Source organism: Oncorhynchus kisutch, linkage group LG23 (genome assembly GCF_002021735.2).
Source record: "Oncorhynchus kisutch isolate 150728-3 linkage group LG23, Okis_V2, whole genome shotgun sequence".
Taxonomy (NCBI): Eukaryota; Metazoa; Chordata; class Actinopteri; order Salmoniformes; family Salmonidae; genus Oncorhynchus; species Oncorhynchus kisutch.
The window spans coordinates 24,502,169-24,529,239 of record NC_034196.2 but is presented as its reverse complement, the minus strand read 5'-3'; the positions used below and the strand labels follow the sequence as shown (position 1 = coordinate 24,529,239).

The window sequence follows — 27,071 nt, the reverse complement described above, 5'->3', positions numbered from 1 at the left end:
GAGTGCTACAGAAACAAAAATAGTAATAAATATGAGCTGAGTGCTGCTAAGGTGATTGCCTGCTGTGTGTCTTGAGGAAGAGGAAAGAAGACGGAAGTGTGACATCTGACTGAACATTCAATCATTTGCAGGTACTCAAGTATCTGGACTACGTCTTCACAGGAGTGTTCACCTTTGAGATGGTGATTAAGGTGAGAGGTCATACTGGTGAAATGGTTGGAAATAGACATACAACAGTTTCCTCAGTTTGAACACACAGAGGTACTCTCTTAGGCTGCAGCTAGAATTAGCTCCACTGTAATGCGGTAGCACTGGTATTACAGTATATCCAAGACCAGGGCTCCTTGCTGAAGTGGTAACATTCATCCATTAACATTCACAATATATAATAATAATAACAAAACCAGTTGATATTGCCAATCATTTTGCAGATTTTTTTACACAGAAAATTAAATTACTAAGCAACAATGTAGACATAAATTCTTCCAAACAAGCTATTGTCCAATGGATTGATGATCGTATTATGAGCAATAAGATCTGCTCTTTTAGTTTACAAACGGTGTCAGTGGAGGAGGTGTTAAACCTATTGAAGTCACTACCTGATGGTAAATCTACAGGTTATGGTCTTATGGACAATTTTTTGCTTCGCTGTGCTGCTCCCCAGATTGCAGTTCCACTGAGATACATATTTAATTGGTCACTGGAAAAGGGGTTGTTTGCAAATGTATGGAAGCATGCGAAACTGTGTCCTATTCCGAAAGACTGCAAAGAACCCATTACTCCTGCCAATAGTCGACCAATTAGTCTACTCCCTACACTCAGTAAGATATTGGAGGGTATTGTGAGTAGACAAATGTGGGAGTATATGGAAAAGAATGATCTGATTACAGCCAATCAGCATGCTTATCGCAAAAACCATTCCACTACCACTGCATTGGTTGACATGACTGACCAGTGGCTCAATGCTATGGATAATGGCAGGTTTGTAGGTGTACTATTTTTAGATTTTAGTGCAGCATTTGATTTAGTGGATCATGAAATTATTTTGACAAAATTAATGCATTATTGTTTTTAGGAGGTAGCATTGAATTGGGTACCGTCATATCTAACTGACAGGAAACAGTCCACCTATATCAATGGTTCATTTTCTTCCCCTAATGTGTTAAACTGTGGAATACCGCAGGGCAGCTGCCTTGGGCCACTTCTCTACTTAATATACACCAACGACCTTCCCTATGCCTTGGTTGAAACTCAAGCTACTATATTTGCAGATGATACTACAATTTATGCAGCAAGACAATCGGTTCAACAGGTACAGCAAGCTTTGCAAGGAGATTTGGAGATTATCAGGAAATGGGTTTGCCAAAACAAACTTGCTTTAAACACCAAGAAAACCAAAGTTATGTTGGTCTGTTCAACTAGGAAAAGGCCAAAACAGCATGGGATACAATTAAGTATGGGAGGAGTACAAATTGAAGAAGTGGCAGAAACCAAACTACTGGGAGTGCAGCTAGACAACTGCTTATCATGGTCGTCTCAAATAACTAATCTATGTAAAATGTAAAAAAAATATTAAAACAGCATGCATAATCAGAAGGATAGCTAAATATTTACCAGGGAAAATCCTTCAGCAAATAACACAGGCATTGGTTGAGAGTCAAGTGAACTATTGTTCGGTGGTCTGGGGAAATGCATCATCTAGTGAAGTTAGGAGGCTGCAGAATGCACAGAATAAAGCAGCAAGGATTGTTTTAAGGCGGAGATATGGTTCTTCTGTTGCAGTCATGCGCAGTGTTCTTGGTTGGTCATCAATCGACAAGATAATTGAAAAAAACGTGCTTATTTTATAATATACATCATTTAAAACGGCAAAGTTCTGTTCACAACGGTATTCAGTTGGTAAGAGACAGACTTTCCGTAAATACTAGGAATAGATTGTCCACCATCTATGCGTTATCCAGACAGAAAAAAGAAATGGGCAAAAGAACATTTCGATTTAGAGCAAAAAAGAAATTGAATAAGTAACTGAGCAAACTAGAAACCTTTCAATATATAAGTTTAAACATTATTTAAAAACAATTTAAATATAGTATATAGAAATGTTGTGGGACTATAGTAGATGAAGAATCAATATATATATATATTTTTTTATTATTATATATTTTTTAAATAAATTTTTTAGATTGAGTATTTATTGGGTCATTATGCTAGTGTATTATGTATGTTTGTAATAGTGTGTTATATGTGAAAGTGTGTTTGTATTATAAATTGTATTTTAATGTTAAGGACTCTTGGAAGATTAGTCCAAATGGGGACTAAAAGATATCCTAATCAAATCAAATCAAATCAAATAATGTTGATCATCTTCCTTATGACTTTAACTCTGTGTGTAGATGATAGACCTGGGACTGCTCCTTCATCCTGGTTCTTACTTCCGGGACCTGTGGAACATCCTGGACTTTATTGTGGTCAGTGGAGCTCTGGTGGCGTTCGCCTGCTCGTAAGTAAACACTTGAGATACTGTTTGTTCTTGTGCCAGCTGTAGGTGGGGTTAAAGGGGCAATCTGGGATTTGAAAAACCAAACAAAGCAGGCACCTCACCATTTGTTTTGGTAAAAAGCTGAGGAATGAGCTGGAGAAATTGAGAAACTTAAGTCCAAAAATGTATGTTCCAATCCCAGATTGCCCCTTTAAATTGATTTCAGTATTAATACTGTTTCAAATCCTTTTTCAGCCAACAGCACCTCTCCCGTAGGTTGTCACTTCACAGTCAACACACTGACTCTCCAGCTGGCGCATCTACAAATATGCCAGTCTGGGTGGTGCACTCACTCACCCGCCACAGCCCAAAACATTCCCCCAAATCAACCTCTCTGTACAGCTCTGAGGGGCTCTAAACCACTTTGCCTGTGGTTATTTGCCAAAATGGGTTGTTGCTCAAACTCTTCTTTTAACACCCCTCCCATCTGTGTAATAGGGTGTGTGAGATTTGGTTAATGAGCGTGAGGTTAAGCTGGGGAGGTGGGCAGGGGCTTCGTCTTAGTGCTAATGTACAGCAGTTGTTCTCTCCCTGGTACTGAGAGGGAAATGTTATCAGGTGCTTCTATGGCAAGTAACACACACCGTCTCAGACATGCACACACACACAAAGACAATAAAGGGAGGTGAAATCCAGTCTTTCCAACCAGTAAAAGGAAATGGTGTATTCTCTCCCACAACCAGCTCAGTCAGTTATTTTGCACCCCAGTGGTGTCATGGTGGGGCTAATGTGTAATAACCTGGGATGTAGTCTATTGTACCACATTTGTATTGCTGTTGTCTATCTTACTCTTCTCTCTTTTTTCTGAACTGTAGCCTATTGTATATGGATGGTTTTCTGTGTCGCTGACTGTCTCTTTCTCATTTAATTCTGTCCCTCCACCTTTCTCTTTTGTGGCTTGGATTGCTTTCAGGAGCTTCATGGGGTAATGCCTTTGTTTGCCTGCTTTTTTCCCTTTGTCTCTTTTGTCTTTCTTGACAGTTTATCTCTCTGTCTCTCTCTCTCTCTCTGTCTCTCGTACGGTCTGTCTCTCTGTCTGTTTCTCTGTCCATCCTAGTCAACAGAGCCTATACCCAACATGTAGCCAGCAGCCTCACGCTCATTTCTCAAGCTTTTTGATTAGTTAGCCTGTATTAGAGGTCGACCAATTATGATTTTTATTATTGGAGGACCAAAAAAAGCCGATACCGATTATTCGGCCGATTCTTTACATTTATTTGTAATAATGACAATTACAACAATACTGAATGAACACTTATTTTAACTTAATATAATACATCAATAAAATCAAGTTAGCCTCAAATAAATAATGAAACGTGTTCAATTTGTTTTAAATAATGCAAAAACAAAGTGTTGGAGAAGAAAGTAAAAGTGCAATATGTGCCATGTAAGAAAGCTAACGTTTAAGAACATCAGAACATGAGAACATATGAAAGCTGGTGGTTCCTTTTAACATGAGTCTTCAATATTCCCAGGTAAGAAGTTTTAGGTTATAGTTATTATAGGAATTATAGGACTATTTCTCTCTATACCATTTGTATTTCATTAACCTTTGACTATTGGATGTTCTTATAGGCACTTTACTATTGCCAGTGTAACAGTATAGCTTCCGTCCCTCTCCTCGCTCCTCCCTGGGCTCGAACCAGGAGCACAACGACAACAGCCACCCTTGAAGCAGCGTTACCCATGCAGAGTAAGGGGAACAACTACTCCAAGTCTCAGAGCGAGTGACGTTTGAAACGCTATTAGCGCGTACCCCGCTAACTAGCTAGCCATTTCACATTGGTTACACCAGCCTCATCTCGTGAGGTGATAAAGTCATAAACAGCGCAATGCTTGACGCACAACGAAGAGCTGCTGGCAAAACGCACAAAAGTGCTGTTTGAATGAATGCTTACGAGCCTGCTGCTGCCTACCACCGCTCAGTCAGACTGCTCTATCAAATCATAGACTTAGTTATAACATAATAACACACAGAAATACGAGCCTTAGGTCATTAATATGGTCGAATCCGGAAACTATCACCTCAAAAACATTCTTTCAGTGAAATACGGAACCATTCCATATTTTATCTAAGGGGTGGCATCCATTAGTCTAAATATTCCTGTTACATTGCACAACCTTCAATGTTATGTCGTAATTATGTAAAATTCTGGCAAATTAGGCGGCCCAAATTAGGCGTCCTAAACTGTTGCATATACACTGACTCTGCGTGCAATGAACGCAAGAGAAGTGACACAATTTCACCTGGTTAATATTGCCTGCTAAGCTGGATTTCTTTTAGCTAAATATGCTGGTTTAAAAATATATACTTCTGTGTATTGATTTTAAGAAAGGCATTGATGTTCATGGTTAGGTACACGTTGGAGCAACGATACGCACCGCATCGATTATATGCAACGCAGGACATGCTAGATAAACTAGTAATATCATCAACCATGTGTAGTTAACTAGTGATTATGATTGATTGATTGATTGTTTAATGCTAGCTAGCAACTTACCTTGACATACTGCATTCACGTAACAGGCAGTCTCCTCGTGGAGTGCAAAGAGAGGCAGGTGGTTAGAGCGTTGGACTAGTTAACTGTAAGGTTGCAAGATTGAATCCACCGAGCTGACAAGGTGAAAATCTGTCGATCTGTCCCTGAACAAGGCAGTTGATCCACCGTTCCTAGGCCGTCATTGAAAATAAGAATGTGTTCTTAACTGACTTGCCAAGTTAAATAAAGATGAAATAAAGGTGTAAAAAATAATAATAATTAAATCTGCCAAATCGGTAAATCAATACCGATTTCCGATTGTTATGAAAACTTGAAATCGGCCCAAATTAATCGGCCATTCCAATTAAATCGGTCGACCTCTAGCCTGTATAGCTACGCATCTATAGATTCACCCTCATTATATTACTGTAGATTATTGGGTCACATTCCATTTGGATAGTCCCATATAGATGCTCTACAGATGGTCATCATACTATCTGTTGAAAAGCAACTGCTTGCTAAGGTTACAGTTAGGGTTAGCTGTAGAATAAGAGTTAGGGTAGGGGTTAAGATTAGGATTAAGTTTAGGGTTAGGATAAGGGTTATGGTTAGGGTTAGGGTTAGCTGTAGAATAAGAGTTAGGGTAGGGGTTAAGATTAGGATTAAGTTTAGGGTTAGGATAAGGGTTATGGTTAGGGTTAGGGTCAGCTGTAGAATAAGAGTTAGGGTAGGGGTTAAGATTAGGATTAAGTTTAGGGTTAGGATAAGGGTTATGGTTAGGGTTAGCTGTAGAATAAGAGTTAGGGTAGGGGTTAAGATTAGGATTAAGTTTAGGGTTAGGATAAGGGTTATGGTTAGGGTTAGGGTTAGCTGTAGAATAAGAGTTAGGGTAGGGGTTAAGATTAGGATTAAGTTTAGGGTTAGGATAAGGGTTATGGTTAGGGTTAGCTGTAGAATAAGAGTTAGGGTAGGGGTTAAGATTAGGAGTAAGTTTAGGGTTAGGATAAGGGTTATGGTTAGGGTTAGGGTTAGCTGTAGAATAAGAGTTAGGGTAGGGGTTAAGATTAGGATTAAGTTTAGGGTTAGGATAAGGGTTATGGTTAGGGTTAGCTGTAGAATAAGAGTTAGGGTAGGGGTTAAGATTAGGATTAAGTTTAGGGTTAGGATAAGGGTTATGGTTAGATTTAGGGTTCGGTTTAGTGGATGGATGGTGGATGGTGTTGTTGAATGTTATTGAACATCTACAAACCATCTAAATGGGACTGTCCAAATAAATAGTTTCCTGTTATTCTGACCATTTTTCTATGTTCACTTATTTACTCTTCCATTGAAAATTCACACTCACTCATTACTGAGAAGGTGTTTTTGCATGTAACAGTAGTTTGATTTGATGTAGGTGCGTTTGAGGTGTGTGAGTGTGTGTGCCTCTTCACTGTGTGCGTGTGAATGGCTGTCTATATGCACATACATCCTTGTGTGTGCGTGCACATGTGCATGTGTGTGAGTGTGTCTGTGCGTGTAAGTGCGTGCATGCATGCGTGTTTGTGGTAGTTGTCCCATAATGCTGTCTCAGTAGGGTATGTATGTTTGTTCCTCTCCTGGTGCTGTGGGATGCTGATAGGGAGGTTATCTGGAGGATAAACTTCCTCTCCCTAGCTGCTCACATCACAGACAGACAAACAGACAGACAGAACTGTGTCTCTTGTCGAACGTCATGTCTTGTCCTCCTTAATGCCATCTTACTGGATAAACCTCCTGTCAGAAAATGAGGCCTGAGTACCAAATGGCATCCCATTTACCAATGTAGTGCACTTATTTTGACCAGGCCCAATATGGCTCTGGTCAAAACTAATGCACTCTGTAGGGAACAGGGTGTCATTTGGAACTCATTCTCAGAAACAGGAGATGGACAGCTAAAACTGTCCTTTTACTATTTTTTTCAGTCTGTTAGGTTTCTGCTCTTTTTTTCACTTGAACTTAGTAAAATCCTTCCGTGTGCTTGTCATTATCGGTTTCTTTCTGCTGTGTTTTGATGTTCTTATTAAGTCTTAAGGATAACTAGCACCACAGTATCTCCATGCCTATTCAACAGTAGTAGTGGTAGTAATAGTAGTATTATTGGCTTAAAGTGTTTATTTTGCTCAGTGTTTCTGTATATTTCTGCCTTTTTCGTTGTCTCTATGAAGCAGCCTTAATATCTTATGTGCTTTGGGTTTGTTCTCTGTGATTCGTGACATGTGTTTGTTTGCGTGTGTCCTGTTTATCATTGCTTTTCTTCATCAGATCGCAACAAAGCGTGGCCAGGTGGGGACCTACCCTCTCTCTGTCATTGACCCCTGACCCCAAAAACGTTCCCCTATCAACCTCCTCCATCGCATTCCAAAACTTTCACTTCCTCTGCTGGATACCCATTCCACCTCTTACGCTCTCAATGAACTAATCCCAGTCCCAATGAGGAACTATTGGAGATCCAGTAGCTTTCAGAAGACAATCACTGATCAGATTCATCTCTGTCCCTTGTTGCCATTGTGTGCCAACATGCCAAAGCAAAGGACAGTTGTACAATGCCAACATTTACAGTTGGAATTAGAATGAAAGTATATCAAATTAATACTAATATATTTATAGTGCATTCGGAAAGAATTTAGACCACTTCGCTTCTTCCACATATTGTTACGTTACAGCCTTATTCTAAAATGGATTAAATAGTTTTTTTCCCCTCGTATATCTACACACAATACCCCATAGTAACAAAGCAACAACAGGTTTTTAGAAATGTTTGCAAATGTACACTACCATTCAAAAATTTGTGGTCACTTAGAAATGTCCTTGTTTTTGAAAGAAATTGATGTGATTTTTTATTTTCCCCTGTTTTCTCCCAATTTCGTGGTATCCAATTGTTGGTAGCTACTATCTTGTCTCATCGCTACAACTCCCGTACGGGCTCGGGAGAGACAAAGGTTGAAAGTCATGCGTCATCCGATACAAGTACATTAGAGTGTCTAGTTTGAGAAACGGACGCCTCACAAGTCCTCAACTGGCAGCTTCATTAAATAGTACCCGGAAAACACCAGTCTCAACATCAACAGTGAAGAGGCGACTCTGGGATGCTGGCCTTCTAGGCAGAGTTGCAAAGAAAAAGCCATATCTTAGACTGGCCAATAATAATAAAAGATTAAGACGGGCAAAAGAACACAGACACTGGACAGAGGAACTCTGCCTAGAAGGCCAGCATCCCCGAGTCACATCTTCACTGTTGGCATTGAGACTGGTGTTTTGCGGGTACTAATTAATGAAGCTGCCAGTTGATGACTTGTGAGGCGTCGGTTTCTCAAACTAGACACTCTAATGTACTTGTCCTCTTACTCAGGAACTCTGGAGATCATCGGGTTCTTGGGCACCTCCCAACCCAAGGCCCGATTGCTCAGTTTGGCCGGCCGGCTCTAGGAAGAGTCTTGGTGGTTAACTTATTCCATTTATGAATGATGGAGGCCACTGTGTTCTTGTGCAATGTTTTGCTACCCTTTCCCAGATCTGTGCCTCGACACAATCCTGTCTCGGAGCTCTACAGACAATTCCTTCCACCTCGTGGCTTTGTTTTTGCTCTGACATGCACTGTCAACTGTGGGACCTTATATAGACAGGTGTGTGCATTTCCAAATCATGTCCAATCATGCATTTAACACAGGTGCACTCCAATCAAGTTGTTGAAACATCTCAAGGATGATCAATGGAAACAGGATGCACCTGAGCTCAATTTTGAGTCTCATAGCAAAGGGTCTGAATACTTAAGCAGATAAGGTATTTCTTTTTTCATTTTATTTATACATTAGCAAAATGTTCTAAAAACCTGTTTTCGCTTTGTCATTATGGGGTATTGTATATAGATTGATTGGGGGGTCTGTAACGTAATAGATCTGGGACTGCTCCTCCATCTTGGTTGTAACATAACGAGATGTGGAAAAAGTCAAGGGGTCTGAATACTTTCGGGAATCCACTGTATAAATAGTGAAGGAGTTAGCGAGAAGGGCAGATCAGGGAGAGTGAATCATGTTTCTGGGTTGAGAGAGCAGAAGGTTCGGAATAATGCTCATGTTCTACTGGGAGGCAGATTATTGTAAACAGGAAATGCTGTGCTCTCTCTCTCGGAAAGGGGCAACCAATAAGGCTGTAGTCATGGTGACCGAGTATAACCTCCTCGCATCTGGCTGCTGCAGCTGCACACACAAGGCATATCAGAGCTGATCTGAGCTACTTAATGTGAACACACACACACATCTATTCTTCCTGCCTACAGCTCTTCTGAAAGCTATTGAGGAATGGTTCACTCGCCATCTAGATGTGTTGAGACCCTGGATTGATACGGGCGGGGGTTGACTTACCGGATTGCATGCTGGGGTAACCAGATCTTCAGTGCATGCATGACTGTTGCATGCCAGTGTATTAGACCTAAAGCTCCCATTGGGTAAGAAAAAGTCAACACGGCCATTCTGTGTGGAACCATGCTTCTGTTTTCTCTAGTTATTGAGGTAGTTGTCTCCACTGAATACACCTAGAGTAACTCATTATGGGTTCAGTCCTTGAGATGGGTGCACAACACATATTGTATAGCTCCAGTTTACGTGCCAATCTTCCATTGACGGCAGTGTGAGATTTATTCCAAAGTATGAGGTGTGTACTTCAGTTCAGTATGCACCTCAAGTCATGATTTCAAACTGTATAGTGCAGTACATTGCACGGTGCTCCACTGAGAGTGGAAAGGCAGGGTTGCTCTCTCATCCCCTCTAGCAGAATCATGGATGGGTTACAGCTTCCTATAGTCACTTCTTCTTTGGAGCCTCCTAGTCCTCCTCCACTGGCTGTCTGGGCCTTATTTCACACTGAATTTAGGAGCTCCAGCCCCATCTATATTGATGGACAGAGAGGACTGACTGATTTCTGCCTGTGTAAGAGGGGAGATATGCACCCTAGAGAGTTCTCTACAGATGAATATGGAGCCGCAGGCATTATCAACCTGCCGAGGAGCTGTGACCACACACACACACACACACACACACACACACAAACGCAGTCTTGTGCAATTTTCCCTAACCCTTATCCTAACCTTAACCCGGAAACCTAACCTTAACTCTAACCCCCCTAGAAATAGCACTTGTTGGGACTACTAGACTGCTGGTCCCCACGTCCACACTAGACATGCTCACACACACACTCATACACACACACTAAAGTATGTCAACTCATAATAAACACACAGAATATACGATGGTGAGAGTATATGGACAGCCACAGTGTGTAAATGTGACTTGTAGATTATTGTATTGACACCACACTGTCCATCTGGCTCCTGAGGACGGTACTGTATATTGTCGCTAACAGGTTCTAAATGATTGTTTTGTAACCCGCCATTGTGGCAAGAACATCAGTGGTTCCTGCAAAGAAGCTCGTCCCTGACTCAGGGCTGGTTTCTTTGTATCTTTTTCTACCACTGTGTATGTCTGTTATTCTACAGAAATACCAGTGGATAGTGTATTGTAGTCCTTTGTCCTATTATGTGATTGCTCCCTGTATTGCTCTTAAAATATGATTCAATAGCTCTATTGCTCTGTGTAGGTATGTTTCTGTACAATAACCCATCAACTCACATGCATGTACTCTACTAAATCTATTGTACTCTACTAACTCTATTGTACTCTACCAACTCTATTGTACTCTACCAACTCTATTGTACTCTACCAACTATATTGTACTCTACCAAATCTATTGTACTCTGCTGTACTCTATTGTACTCTACTAACTCTATTGTACTCTACCAACTCTATTGTACTCTACCGACTCTATTGTACTCTACCGACTCTATTGTACTCTGCTGTACTCTACCAACTCTATTGTACTCTATTGTACAATATTGTACTCTACTGTACTCTACCAACTATATTGTACTCTACCAACTCTATTGTACTCTACCAACTCTATTGTACTCTACCAACTCTATTGTACTCTACTGTACTCTACCAACTCTATTGTACTCTACCAACTATATTGTACTCTACCAACTCTGTTGTACTCTACCAACTATATTGTACTCTACTAACTCTACTGTACAATATTGTACTCTACTGTACTCTACCAACTCTATTGTACTCTACCAATTCTACTGTACTCTATTGTATTCTACTGTACTCTACTCTACTGTACTCTACTAACTGCTGAATATACCTACTAGAACTTGTAACTGCAAGAATGGGGGGTATTTGATTTATACATGTGTGCCTTAAAGAGAGAGAGTTTAATGAATACTGTGTATGCCAAAGGAGGCTGGTGGGAGAAGCTATAGGAGGATGGGCTCATTGTAATGGCTGGAATGGAATGACTGGTATGGTATCAAATATATGGAAACCACATGTTTTACTCCGTTCCATTTATTCCATTCCAACAATGAGCCCGTCCTCCTATAGCTCCTCCCACCAGCCTCCTCGTGTGTGTGTGTGTGCGTGTGCTCGTGAGACAGGTCAGAAGGTAAGGTAGTGGTGAGAGCCTGTGGGCCACAGCATAATGCCTATTCTCCTTTTGTTTGGTCTATAGTCACTAACTGTGGGCTTGCTCTGTGCAGAGGAACTAAAGGCAAGGACATCAACACCATCAAGTCTCTCAGGGTGCTGCGAGTTCTAAGACCTCTGAAGACCATCAAACGCCTGCCAAAACTCAAGGTAGCTACATCTGTTACCTGTTCGCTCCGCTCTGACACAACAGAAAAGCCACTTCCATGGCCAGTTACAAGTCAAACAAACACATACGGATGCACTCACGAACGTACACACACACACACACACACACACACACACACACACACACACACACACACACACACACACACACACAGACCTGTGCCTCTGCAACACACACACACAGAAATTGCAGCAGCAGCCAGTGGATGAATAACTCCCAAGTGATTTGTATGAGATATAAACTAATAAATTAATCACATCAGTGGGAGAGAAGAGGAGGGTGAGATGTAATGACTGATATCCACAGTGTCTATCTTCATATACCAGTTAATCATCCTCTGCCCGGTGACAAATGGGGAAAAATGCTAATCTGTCTCACTCTTTTCAGGACCCCAGCTCTGATCTTGTCTCATAAGGACTAGACCAAAGTAATTGATATGTGGAAAGGTAGTTGATCAGACCAAAGATAGCAGCACATCCTGTTGAAGTAATTGATGGGTTGATTGAGATAGATCAAGATTAGTAGGGAGGTAAGCCCTTCTACTCCCTACCTCTGGTCCAGGGCGTTACATGCTGCTTGCTGAGGCTGAAGGCTCAGTGACAGCAAGCTGCACGTAACACACGGGACTAGAGCTAATCACTCTCATACAGTTAGCTATTTGTACTGAGTGACATAAAAAATAACTTACTTCAGGGAGCAGCTCTGTGAGTTACTGTCTCATTCATCCCTGCAGATACATATTAATTGGGAAGATTTCAAAACATGCCATGACAGGTAGACAGTCATTCAAACCACAAATTGATCAACAGAGTGCTGCGTAGAGACTGTGTGCATGTGTCTAGATGGGTGTTCCCATGGTAACGTGTTTGAGTGATTGTGTGTACCTCTATTTATTGGTGTGTGTCCTCCAGGCCGTGTTTGACTGTGTGGTCAACTCTCTGAAGAACGTGCTCAACATCCTCATTGTCTACATGCTCTTCATGTTCATCTTCGCTGTGATCGCTGTGCAGCTGTTCAAGGGCAAGTTCTTCTACTGCACCGACGAGTCTAAAGGTCTGGAGAAGGACTGCAGGTACAGTACACACTCACACCATTGACACTGACTGGTATTGGATATGCCCTTACAAAAAAGAAACATGACAAAGTCACGAGAGAACAAATCACCTGAAAAATGTGAATACATATTTTTTATATAATATATAGTTGAAGTCAGAAGTTTACATACACTTAGATTGGAGTCACTCATTTACTCATTTATCAACGACTCCACAAATGTCTTGTTAACAAATTATAGTTTTGGCAAGTCAGTTAGCACATCTACTGTGTGCATGACACAAGTACTTTTTCCAACAGTTGTTTACAGACAGATTATTTCACTTCTAATTCACTGTATCACAATTCCAGTGGGTCAGAGGTTTACAAACAGTAAGTTGACTGTGCCTTTAAACAGCTTGGGAAATCCCAGAAAATGATGTCATGGCTTTAGAAACTTCTGATAGGCTAATTGACATAATTTGAGTCAATTGGAGGTGTACCTGTGGATATATTTCAAGGCCTACCTTCAAACTCAGTGCCTCTTTACTTGACATCTTGGGAAAATCAAAGAAATCAGCCAAGACTTAAAAAAAATATTTGTAGACCACCACAAGTCTGGTTCATCCTTGGGAGCAATTTCCAAACACCTGAAGGTACCAAGTTCATCTGTACACAAGTATAAACACCATGGGACCACGCAACCGTCATACCGCTCAGGAAGAAGACACGTTCTGTCTCCTAGAGATGAACGTACTTTGGTGCGAAAAGTGCAAATCAATCCCAGAACAACAGCAAAGGCCACTCAGCAAGGAAGAAGCCACTGTTCCAAAACCACTTTAAAAAAGTCAGACTACGGTTTGCAACTGCACATGGGGACAAAGATCATACTTTTTGGAGAAATGTCCTCTGATCTGATGAAACCAAAATATAACTGTTTGGCCATAATGACCATCGTTATGTTTGGAGGAAAAACGGGGGAGACTTGCAAGCCGAAGAACACCATCCCAACCGTGAGGCACGGGGGTGGCAGCATCATGTTGTTAAGGTGCTTTGCTGCAGGAGGGACTGGTGCACTTCACAAAATAGATGGTATCATGAGAAGTAAATTAAGTGGATATGTTGAAGCAACATCTCAAGACATCAGTCAGGAAGTTAAATCTTGGTCACAAATGGGTCTTCCAAATGGACAATGACCCCAAGCATACTTTCAAAATTGTGGCAAAATGGTTCAAGGACAACAAAGTCAAGGTATTGGAGTGGCCATCACAAAGCCCTGACCTCAATCCTATAGGGCAGAACTGAAAAAGCGTTTCCGAGCAAGGAGGCTTACAAACCTGTTACACCAGCTCTGTCATGAGGAATGGGCCAAAATTCACCCAACTTATTGTGGGAAGCTTGTGGAAGGCTACCCGAAACGTTTGACCCAAGTTTAGCAATTTAAAGGCAACGCCATCAAATACTAATTGAGTGTATGTAAACTTCTGACCCATAAGGGAATGTGATGAAAGAAATAAAAGTTTAAATAAATCATTCTATCAACTATTATTCTGACTTTTCACACTCTTCAAATAAAGTGGTGATCCTAACTGACCTAAGACATGGCATTTTTACAAGCATTAAATGTCAAGAATTGTGAAAAACTGATTTTAAATGTATTTGGCTAAGGTGTACGTAAACTTCTGACTTCAACTGTATATGGATTCGTATGCTTCATTTATAAGTCCATAAATCTATGTAGCAACTAAGGATTTCCCCTTTAAAAGGCAGTGACCATCATACAGCAGAACTGTCTCCATTTGAACATTAACCATTAACCTGCCCCATTTATTCTGTCTACTCTTCCACGAATGTCCCGCAAAATCGTTCCCGTCTCGCATTTGGGCTTTTTAGATGTGGTCGCCTTAATTCCCTCAGTGGAACATTGCTACTGCAAAATGTTAACACCATCTTTTCACATGTGAAAATTAGATGTTTGCAGTTGGAGTGTTTTTTGTGAATATAGCTTGTGCCAATTTACCTACAAGATAACAATACAATACTGTGCTATTCTCTTTCTCTTTTTCATTCTTTCTCTCTTTGTCTGTCTCTCTTTGTCCTCTCTCTCCCCCTCTTTCCATCATTCATCAGGGGTAAGTTTCTGGACTATGACGGTGATGAAGTGGCGGCCCAGGATCGTGAGTGGAAGAAGTATGAGTTCCATTATGACAATGTGCTGTGGGCCTTCCTCACCCTATTCACCGTCTCCACCGGGGAGGGCTGGCCAATGTGAGTAGCCCATACCAGCCAATCAGCTGTAGAGAGAAGCTCAGGCCAGCCAATTACCTGTAAGGACCTTGTCACATAACTACAGGCTAGCACATCATTGGTAATGAGCTACTCACATAACCACAGACTAGGTAGCCAATCAACTGTGAAGAGAAATACAGACCAGCCAATCCCCTACATGTGGCCTACTTACATTACTACCGACTAGCCAGTCACTGGCAATGGCCTACACACATAACCACAGGCCACTCAATCACCTACACATCACCTATTCACATAACAACCGGCTAGCTAATTAGCTTCCCAAATAATTCCAGGCAGACTAGAGGGTTCCTATCGGGTCCATTGACCCCTATTGAATGTACACAGTGTCCTCAACAAGACGAGCATCCCATTTGACATCCATTCCAAAGGACAAAGTGCCAATGATGTGGGGGAAATAAATGCTCTCGGGGTGAGACTAGGTGGGGTGAAATCCAGTGGGAGAGGTGTGTGTGCGTAATGGTGTGCGTGTGCTGAGGTAATGTTCAGGAGTAGACAGCGCTAGTCAGTATGATGGCCTTCATCATTTGCACTAATATATGGCATGTAGAACCTGACCAGGGTTGGAGTTGAGTGCTCTCCTCAGCTAGTCAGTCATTCATCTTCTCTCTCTGTCTCTCTCCACATCTCCTTCCTCAGGGAAATCATTACCCCAAGTACAGGGTTTAACAAGGGCTACACAATAAAATGTAAAAGAGCTAACTAGCGTTAGATTAATCTTTAAATCAAAATGTCTCTATTCCCTGTGACTCAGCGAATAGGGCCTGACAAGGGGTACTACAGCTCTTTTTGGTATTCTCAGAAATGAATATAAAGCAGAATATCTTCAAAACATCAGTGTTTTTAGTTTTATTTACACATTTGCTGCATATCTGTTTTAATCATATTCAAAAAACTCCTTTTTTGTTGTTGTTATGCAACCTGGTAAACATTCATATATTCCCTGCTTCATAATATTATTCCCTGCTGTACTCAGTTATGAAAGATGAATATTGGACATATTTTGTTCCAGTAAATGTATTGCTTTTTTCCCCACAGCCTGCTTGTACATCACATATTCTTGTGTGTCCTCCCTGCCATGGCTGCCTAGTGGTGTATGTATAGGTTAAAACAATTAAGCTAGTTAGGCTTAGATAGTATTAGGATAGTTTCCTCTAGGTACAGATCTAGAATCAGCTTCCCCTACCCAAATCCTTACTTTAATCATTCATTTGAAAAATGCAAAACTGACCCTCTGTGTTTACCTGTTTTCTCCAGGGTCCTAAAGCATTCTGTGGATGCCACCTATGAGGATGAGGGTCCCAGCCCAGGCTTCCGTATGGAGACCTCTATCTTCTATGTGGTCTACTTTGTGGTCTTTCCCTTCTTCTTTGTCAACATCTTTGTGGCTTTGATCATCATCACCTTCCAGGAGCAGGGAGACAAGGCCATGTCAGAGTGTAGTCTGGAGAAGAACGAGGTACACAAACACACACAAACACACACACACACACAAACCTTCCAAGAGCCGGGAGACGAGGCCATGTCAGATTGTAGACTGGAGAAGAACGAGGTACAGTATGCTGTCTGAACACACGCTGGACCACAGAGATAGAGAGATACACACGCACACAAACACACCCTCACACATACACAAGCAGAGAGACAAATACACACATACACAGAGAACAGACACACTCTCACCTAGTTGTCTGGCACCCAGTAGAAGGTAACTCACGTGCACCAACAATTATTAATACAAGGCCAAGTCATTTCTGCCTCTCCTCTGTTGAAACTGTCCCAGTGTTGGATCTCTCAACACTTTTCATATATTTCAGTTGATATCCTTGCTAGCCTGTTGTTTCCCTCAGAAGGCATCAACACAAAAGAACAGCAACCCTCAGGAGAAGCAACCAGCCCAGTGTAGTCCATCCAGCTGTATCTTAATTTCCTACATCACTGAGGTTCACTCTACAGTATGTCCCAAATGGCACCCTATTCCCTTTTATGGCGCGCTACTTTCGACCAGAGCCCTATGGGCTCAAAAGCAGTGCACTATGTAGGGAATATTAAACACTCCTGGAAACTGTTAGTTGCATGCCAGCACTTATCAGACGTTAGTTCAGCCTTTGATATTTTTCATTTGATTGTACATTGGTCCTTTTTTATGTTTATAATCAGTGTTTGAACAATATCAGATATGATTAGGGGGATGAGTGAGTGAGTTTCACAAACTCTCACCTCATCCCTCTTTCTCTCCCTTCCCTCCCTCCCTACCTCCCCCTCCTCCAACACAGAGAGCTTGTATCGACTTTGCCATCAACGCCAAGCCTCTGACGCGCTACATGCCAGCAGACAAGCAGTCGTTCCAGTATAAGATGTGGCAGTTTGTGGTGTCGCCGCCCTTTGAGTACTCCATCATGACCATGATCGCACTCAACACTGTGGTGCTGATGATGAAGGTCAGTGATGCTTCCCACACACCATCGGCAATGTGTCCATTGTAGAAACAATGGTCCCGTTCCAGGCTGTATACATTATAGACGCATGCCAGATCTCAGAATGCCTGGATAACTGTACACATCAAATGATATTGCAATTGGATGCCCCTCTGCACAGTCAATAATGTGGCACACAACCATTGGTTGATGCAATTTTATCGTCTGCTATGAAGGCAGCCTGCAACGCAACCTATAACTGGATATAAGTATTGCAAGTTGCCCTTGATCACTGACGCAGGGTCAGAGCATTTGTCATAACTCCAATTAATGATTTGGGGGTTGGGAAATCTGATCCTAGATCTGTTATAAGGGGAATTTCTACCTTGAGTGGGATAACATTGGGACAGGGTTTTGGCACAGGTAATCAGTATAATTTGGATGGATACATTGAACGTATCCGTTGTTGATGTATAAGCAGCCTCTCTGTTGCTTTGACCTTAACCACATGGTTGATCCATTTGGCTTATCTCCAGGTATTGACCTTTACAGGTCTGTCAGACTGAGGGATAGGGCTATTGCGGTGTCCGTATTACCACCATACTGGCAGCCATGAGTCATGACCACAGTAAAAATCCACAGACTACCAGGCCATCAGGGCCTAATGGCCTGATAGTCAGGGCTCTATCATCTCTCTATCAGGTCCTAATGGCCTGGTAGTCAGGGCTCTGTCGTTTCTCCATCAGGTCCTAATGGCCTCAGGGCTCTGTTGTTTCTCCATCAGGTCCTAATGGCCTGGAAGTCAGGGCTCTATCGTTTCTCCATCAGGTCCTAATGGCCTGGTAGTCAGGGCTCTATCGTTTCTCCATCAGGTCCTAATGGCTTCAGGGCTCTGTTGTTTCTCCATCAGGTCCTAATGGCCTGGTAGTCAGGGCTCTATCGTTTCTCCATCAGGTTCTAATGGTCTGGTAGTCAGGGCTCTATCGTTTCTCCATCAGGTCCTAATGGCCTGGAAGTCAGGGCTCTGTCGTTTCTCCATTAGGTCCTAATGGCCTGCTAGTCAGGGCTCTATCGTTTCTCCATCAGGTCCTAATGGCCTGGTAGTCAGGGCTCTATCGTTTCTCCATCAGGTCCTAATGGTCTGGTAGTCAGGGCTCTATCGTTTCTCCATCAGGTCCTAATGGCCTGCTAGTCAGGGCTCTATCGTTTCTCCATCAGGTCCTAATGGCCTGGTAGTCAGGGCTCTGTCGTTTCTCCATCAGGTCCTAATGGCCTGGTAGTCAGGGCTCTGTCGTTTCTCCATCAGGTCCTAATGGCCTGGTAGTCAGGGCTCTATCGTTTCTCCATCAGGTCTTAATGGCCTGGTAGTCAGGGCTCTATCGTTTCTCCATCAGGTCCTAATGGCCTGGTAGTCAGGGCTCTATCGTTTCTCCATCAGGTCCTAATGGCCTGGTAGTCAGGGCTCTGTCGTTTCTCCATCAGGTCCTAATGGCCTGGTAGTCAGGGCTCTGTTGTCTCTCTAACCATTCTGATGTCAATGGAAATGCAATGGAAAATCACAAACACTTTTCATCAAAACGGTGTAGTGCTTTTAAAACCTCACTGTGATGATCAATTTGGAGAAAGAAGTTCAACAGCAGGTTGCGACTGAGTGTAAAACATGGTTGTTGTGGATGTTGTTTCAAAGCCTAACACAACGAAATGGACAACGGTTTCTAAGGTGATGATTCATTCAAAACACCCGTACACATATAAGAGCTTATGCATAGGCTTATGATGAAAAAATCTGAATGAAAATGATGATTGTGCCGTTATACTATACATAGCCTATCACATATTCCCCATGGCAGAAAACACAACACAAAACTGATTTAAGATGTCTGGTGCATAATTGGTCTAGACTATACCCCAAAATGAAACACATTTGAGTAATAGCCTTTGAGTGTAGACTGTATTATTATGCATACTGGATGGACTGGTTACCTTATGTTATACTCCAAACGTTCTATCCATGAGTCTGGGTGAGAGCCCTAGGCGATGATGTTGGTTCATTGATTGAAGGGGAAAGTGCTCCATTCCCTATTCAAGTGCATACAGATGACATGCCTTTTCCCCTGGCCCTGTTCCTACCCATTTCATAATGGGCTTTTGCGCACAACTTCAAGTTTCAAGTTTAAGTTCAATGATATTCTTCTTACTATAAAATCACGGAATATAAAATAATGGCACAGGACTTATAAGCATATCTTGTCACATAACAGCCAGATAACGTACAGTAGGCCAACTCATATTCTGTTCTTCTGAAATACATTTTCTTCATATAATGTTTCTTTAGACCTGATTAAAATAAATAATGGATTTATCGTGGTGTATGTTCAATTGATTTATTATACGTTTTAAAATGTAGATGTTCCAAAGGCGCACATCAGTGGCTTGTATGCAGCTGGTATGCAGCTGGTATGCAGCTGGTATGCGTGGAGGCCTGGAGATACTAAATGTGTTCGTTAATTACAGGTCAATTAATTAGGGACGGGGTGTTTTACACACACACACACGGACGGATGGACGAAAAAAGAGGGGAAGGATAACTTTAACAAGTATTACAATGGTCTGTCAGTCTGACATTGGAAATGGACATGCCGATTTATCATTTCCTCAAGTTCTGTGGGAATGAATGTTGACCTCTGACATCTTCCCAACCTTTGCCTGACTTCTGACCTCTGCCTTCAGTTTCACGGTGCTCCGGAGCTGTATGAGGCCATGCTGAAGCACCTGAACATTGTGTTCACAGCTCTCTTCACACTAGAGTGCATCCTCAAGATCATCGCTTTCGGACCACTGGTGAGTCTCCATACATTACAGCACATGGTCACTATCTATCTAAGCATTTAGGAAAATAGACTATAGACTAATTTTGGATTAACTCGAGTTGTCTTTTTGGGGAAAATATAGTTGAAGTCAGAAGTTTACATACACTTAGGTTGGAGTCATTAAAACTTGTTTTTCAACCACTCCACAAATTTCTTGTTAACAAACTATAGTTTTGGCAAGTCGGTTAGGAAATCTACTGTATGCATGACACAAGTACCTTTTCCAACAATTGTTTACAGACAGATTATTTCACTTCTAATTCACTGTATCACAATTCCAGTGGGTCAGAAGTTTACAAACAGTAAGTTGACTGTGCCTTTAAACAGCTTGGGAAATTCCAGAAAATGATGTCATGGCTTCAGAAGCTTCTGATAGGCTAATTGACATAATCTGAGTCAATTGGAGGTGTACCTGTGGATTATTTCAAGGTCTATCTTCAAACTCAGTGCCTCTTTGCTTGACATCATGGGAAAATCAAAACAAATCAGCCAATACCTCAGAAAAAATGTGTAGACCTCCACAAGTCTGGTTCATCCTTGGGAGCAATTTCCAAACACCTGGAGGTACCACGTTCATCTGTACAAACAATAGTACGCAAGTATAAACACCATGGGATGACGCAGCCGTCATACCGCTCAGGAAGGAGACGCGTTCTGTCTCCTAGAGATGAATGTGCGTTGGTGCGAAAAGTGCAAATCAATCCCAGAACAACAGCAAAGGACCTTGTGAAGATGCTGGAGGAAACGGGCACAAAGGTATCTATATCCACAGTAAAACGAGTCCTATATCGACAACCTGAAAGGCCGCTCAGCAAGGATGAAGCCACGGCTCGAAAACCCCCATAAAAAGCCAGACTACGGTTTGCAACTGCACATGGGACAAAGACCGTACCTTTTGGAGAAATGTCCTCTGGTCTGATGAAACAAAAATAGATCTGTTTGGCCATAATGACCATCGTTATGTTTGGAGGAAAAAGGGGGAGGCTTGCAAGTCGAAGAAAACCAACGAAACCGTCTAGCACGGGGGTGGAAGCCTCATGTTGTGGGGGTGCTTTGCTGCAGGAGGGACTGGTGCACTTCACAAAATAGATGGCATCTTGAAGGAGGAAAATGATGTGGACATATTGAAGCAACATCTCAAGATGTCAGTCAGGAAGTTCTAATGTTGTGGCAAAATGGCTTAAGGACAACAAAGTCAAGGTATTGGAGTGGCCATCACAAAGCCCTGATCTCAATCCTATAGAACATTTGTGAGAGGAACTGAAAAAGCATATGCGAGCAAGGAGGCCTACTAACCTGACTCAGTTACACCAGCTCTGTCAGGAGGAATGGGCCAAAATACTCCCAACTTATTGTGGGAAGCTTGAGGAAGGCTACCCGAATTGTTTGACCCAAGTTAAACAATTTAATGCCAATGCTACCAAATACTAATTGAGTGTATGTTAACTTCTGACCCATAAGGGAATGTGATGAAAGAAATAAAAGTTTAAATAAATCATTCTATCAATTATTATTCTGACTTTTCACACTCTTCAAATAAAGTGGTGATCCTAACTGACCTAAGACATGGCATTTACAAGCATTAAATGTCAAGAATTGTGAAAAACTGATTTTAAATGTATTTGGCTAAGGTGTACGTAAACTTCTGACTTCAACTGTATATGGATTCGTATGCTTCATTTATAAGTCCATAAATCTATGTAGCAACTAAGGATTTCCCCTTTAAAAGGCAGTGACCATCATACAGCAGAACTGTCTCCATTTGAACATTAACCATTAACCTGCCCCATTTATTCTGTCTACTCTTCCACGAATGTCCCGCAAAATCGTTCCCGTCTCGCATTTGGGCTTTTTAGATGTGGTCGCCTTAATTCCCTCAGTGGAACATTGCTACTGCAAAATGTTAACACCATCTTTTCACATGTGAAAATGAGATGTTTGCAGTTGGAGTGTTTTTTTGTGAATATAGCTTGTGCCAATAAATTTTTTGCTAGGATTAAATGTCAGAAATTGCTAAAAACGGAGTTTAAATGTATTTGGCTAATGTGTATGTAAACTTCAGACTTCAACTGTAGATGACTGTGTACCAGGGTGGGGAAGAGAGACAGAGAAACTGAGGCAGAGATAGAGAAAGTGGGATATCAGGACAGAGACTGATAAAGAGCCTTTGTGAAAACATTGGAAGGTTAATGTATGGCCAGGGGTAGTTTGGATGAGGGTATGCTGACAAGCCTTCAGCAAGAGCCACCGGGGAGGCGAGGTGTGTGTTGGGGATGATACAACAGCTTAAGTTGAGGGGATGAGGGTGGGAGGGTAAAGCAGTGGGATTGAAGGATGGAGGAATACATCTCCCAGGCAGCGCCGGGCCACCTGGCCCCTCTGCGCGGCCCTTCATCTCCAGATTCATTCACAGTTCATCCCTAGGCTCATTTGTCAAATGGCTTTTTTCACACGCCAATTACCTCCACCTGTTCAGCACTTAGCCCAGATGGATGGGCCTCTCGCTCTCTCGCACTCGCTCTCTCTTGCTCCCTCTCTCTCTGGGCGCCTATGTAGTTTCAAATTGCCATGCTCCCCAGGAGGAGCGTATGCTCACTGCCATGCCACCTGACAGATTCACCTGTCTGTCTTAGGTCTATGCCGCTGTTTAGAATCTCTGTGTGTGTGTGTCTGGGAGTGAGTGACACTCTGTAGGCTATATATTGGATGGCCTTTTAATGAAACTCAAAGCAACTCATTAAAAGCTGCCTCATTTGAGGAGCTTAGAAGACATGCTCTGTAGAGTGTGGCCTGAGGAAAGCATTTAAAGAGCAAGGGTTTGGTACCAATCACAATAAAACCTCTATCCCTCTCCCTCCCCCTCTCTCACCCGCTCTCCCTCTATTTCTCTCTTTTTCTTCCTCTCTCTTTCTCTGTTGCAGAATTACTTGAAGGCAGCTTGGAACGTGTTTGACTTTGTGACAGTATTGGGGAGTATCACTGACATCTTGGTCACAGAGATTAAGGTAAGTGCTGCTTCATTACAGTGTGCCCATACAACTTATTTTATGGCAAATATAAACTCAGAAAAAAAGAAATGTCCTCTCACTGTCAACTGCATTTATTTTCAACAAACTTAACATGTGTAAATATGTGTATGAACATAACAAGATTCAACAACTGAGACATAAACTGAACAAGTTCCACAGACATGTGACTAACAGAAACTGAACAAAGGGGGGGTCAAAATCAAAAGTAACAGTCAGTATTTGTTGTGGCCACCAGCTGCATTAAGTACTGCAATGCATCTCCTCCTCATGGACTGCACCAGATTTGCCAGTTCTTGCTCTGAGATGTTACCCCACTCTTCCACTAAGGCACCTGGGGGGAATGGCCCTAGCCCTCACCCTCTAATCCAACAGGTCCCAGACTTGCTCAATGGGATTGAGATCCGGGCTCTTCGCTGGCCATGGCAGAACACTGACATTCCTGTCTTGCAGGAAACCATGCACAGAACGAGCAGTATGGCTGGTGGCATTATCATGCTGAAGGGTCATGTCAGGATGAGCCTGCAGGAAGGGTACCACATGAGGGAGGAGGATGTCTTCCCTGTAACGCACAGCGTTGAGATTGCCTGCAATGACAACAAGCTCAGTTCGATGATGCTGTGACACACCAACCCAGACCATGATGGACCCTCCACCTCCAAATCGATCCCTCTCCAGAGTACATGTCTCGGTGTAACGCTTATTCCTTCGACGATAAACGTGAATATGACCATCACCCCTGGTGAGACAAAACCGCGACTCGTCAGTGAAGAGCACTTTTTTCCAGTCCTGTCTGGTCAGTGATGGTGGGTTTGTGCCCATAGGCGACGTTGTTGCCGGTGATGTCTGGTGAGGACCTGTCTTACAACAGGTCTACAAGCCCTCAGTCCAGCCTCTCAGCCTATTGCGGACAGTCTGAGCACTGATGGAGGGATTGTGGTGGTTCCTGGTGTAACTCGGGCAGTTGTTGTTGCCATCCTGTACCTGACTCACAGGTGTGATGTTCGGATGTACCGATCCTGTGCAGGTGTTACACTTGGTCTGCCACTGCGAGGACAATCAGCTATCCATCCTCTCTCCCTGTAGCGCTGTCTTAGGCGTCTCACAGTACGGACATTGCAATTTATTGCCCTGACAACATTAGCAGTCCTCATGCCTCCAAGCAGCATGCCAAAGGCACGTTCACGCAGATGAGCAGGGACCCTGGGCATCTTTCTTTTGGTGTTTTTCAGAGTCAGTAGAAAGGCCTCTTTAGTTTCCTAAGTTTTCATAACTGTGAACTTAATTGCCTACCGTCTGTAAGCTGTTAGTGTCTTAACGACCGTTCCACAGGTGCATGTTCATTAATTGTTTATGGTTCATTGACCATGCATGGAAAACAGTGTTTAAACCCTTTACAATGAAGATCTGTGAAGTTATTTGGATTTTTACTAAGTATCTTTGAAAGACAGGGTCCTGAAAAAGGGACGTTTCTTTTTTTGCTGACTTTATATGGCAATTGCATCGGCACATAGCGATTCTCCTATATGCAGTCGTGCCTGTATGTCTTCACTCATACTACATTTACTCCTTGAATGAGGATGTTTTCATGAGGTTTAACCAAGTTACATTACTGTTGGTGAGGTAATCAGAAGAAGCCACCAGCATATCCTTCTGCTTTAGAGAGCTGCTGGGGATGGCTGAGAGCTCTCTCTCCTTTTGGATAGATTAGTATGGAGCTGGGGGACAGACCGGAGTGGGAGGCGGAGTTTGAAAGGGGGATCAGGAAAAGCCTCTGTGCAGATTGCAGCACAGTACCACTGGAGTAGTCCACGGTTGGAGTAGTCCGTTTACTATTTAATGTCTTTGTGGACGAAATTTCCCTTTGTGTGGGATTTCTCTCCCCGTGACAGTCTTTTTCTTCTCTCTCTCTCTGGTTTTCTATCTTTCTCTCACTGTGTTTCCATCTTCTGTTATTTCTTTGCTGGTGCCTATGCTCCCTCTGTGACACTATGGACCCTCTCTAGACGGTAAGTGTCTTGTTCCCGTTGCTTTTGACCATTCCCTTGGCGGCCAGTCTAAATCATACATAAATGGATAGGTAGATACTCTCCACTGAAATGGTACGACTGCTTCACTGAGCCCACTTGTTAACCTAAACCATTCTGAGTGTAACCCAAATCTGATCCAAGAACAGTTGTTTGAATTCCAGTGTGTCTCCTCCTGCAGGACAAGCTGATCAATCTGAGTTTCTTGAGGCTGTTCAGGGCGGCCAGGCTCATCAAGCTGCTGAGGCAGGGCTACACCATTCGCATCCTGCTATGGACCTTTGTCCAGTCCTTCAAGGTGATTCACTGACCCCTCACCTCTAACCCTTGACCCTGAGGTTTGACCCCTGCCTACTCAACATGGACTCTTGATTTGAGAGTTACATGGTATTCATCTGATCAGTAGTGAATTTAATGAATGTAGGCTGATTCATTATTTTGTAATAACTGTAAGCATATAGATTGAACTGTAAGGGGAGATAAGGAAATAAAATGAGGACATCTTTCATTTTGTATACTTAAAGGGATACTTAGAGATTTTGGCAATGAGGCCCTATATCTACTTCATCAGATGAACTCGTAGATACCATTACATGTGTCTGTGTCCAGTATGAAGGAAGTTAGAGGTAGTTTCGGGAGCCAATGCTAACTAGCATTAGCACAATGACTGGAAGTCTACAGGTATCTGCTAGCACCCATAGGCTTCCAGCCATTGTGCTAACGCAAGCCAAAATCCCAAAGTATCCCTTTAATGGCATTTGAAGTGATATTGATGTTTATTTGGAGTCTTAGAGAAGTGGTTTGTTCTGTGGAGCTTTCGTCGTAGAGAGAACAAGGACATTGCCAAGAATAGTTAATTTGATAGCAGGTTAAATGTGGGGTGGTGAGAGCTTTTAAGCCCCAATGAAAATGGATAGTTGCTGCAGAATGTTAAAAGGTAGCTCATTATTTCTGATTAATGTGTACCCTTCCCTTGTCTGGGATATATGTGATTAAGGAAATCAACCCCGCGGGTCACGTTGGCTGCTCTGCTCCATAAATAAGACTATTAAACCTTACTGTGCTGTTAACTTCTCGGTGCGTGTGTATATTTTCTATTTCCAGGCCCTACCTTACGTCTGCCTCCTCATCGCTATGCTCTTCTTCATCTACGCCATCATCGGCATGCAGGTGAGTCATACCACACACACGTCCAGTGACAATAACTATGCTATACTATGTTATATATCATAAAGATAATGTCAACAGCTTATCCTCTATGGGAGATGGTTAAACAGATGGTTCCAATCTTTAAAGTCGATTGCTCATTTAAAAGGAAGCCTATGTGGCAGCAAATCTGATCAATTGTATGCACAATGGAGGTGCTTGCCATCCACTAGATTAGCATTGCATTATAAATCAATGGTAATTGTGTCTTCTCGTAAAAGAGCCGTCATTTAATCATCGATGCTGTATAATGAGATGCTGTATAATGACAAAAGGGCACCCAGAGGGAGGGGTGGATCAGGACACCCCACCATGAGTGACAAACTTCATATCCCAATTAAACAGGGAGCCAAAATAAGCTTATCTGGCTCTTTGTTATCATCAGGACTATCTGTGTGTCCCAAATGGCACGCTATCCCCATATAGTGCCCTTTT

The 27,071-nt window shown here is 42.4% G+C and overlaps 1 protein-coding gene across 2 annotated transcripts in view; it reads left to right on the top strand.

Moving 5' to 3' along the window:
• LOC109868451 (voltage-dependent N-type calcium channel subunit alpha-1B) overlaps positions 1–27,071 on the top strand; it is a 213,980-nt gene that overhangs the window by 160,147 nt on the left and 26,762 nt on the right. For both annotated transcript variants that reach the window (XM_031802801.1, XM_020458027.2), the window contains 12 exons: positions 132–191; positions 2,394–2,500; positions 11,633–11,729; positions 12,660–12,820; positions 14,911–15,048; positions 16,348–16,549; positions 17,367–17,531; positions 20,238–20,348; positions 23,299–23,382; positions 25,410–25,412; positions 25,612–25,728; positions 26,535–26,600. In XM_031802801.1, the coding sequence (XP_031658661.1) occupies positions 132–191; positions 2,394–2,500; positions 11,633–11,729; positions 12,660–12,820; positions 14,911–15,048; positions 16,348–16,549; positions 17,367–17,531; positions 20,238–20,348; positions 23,299–23,382; positions 25,410–25,412; positions 25,612–25,728; positions 26,535–26,600 (1,311 nt within the window). The remainder of the gene's footprint in view (positions 1–131; positions 192–2,393; positions 2,501–11,632; positions 11,730–12,659; positions 12,821–14,910; positions 15,049–16,347; positions 16,550–17,366; positions 17,532–20,237; positions 20,349–23,298; positions 23,383–25,409; positions 25,413–25,611; positions 25,729–26,534; positions 26,601–27,071) is intronic.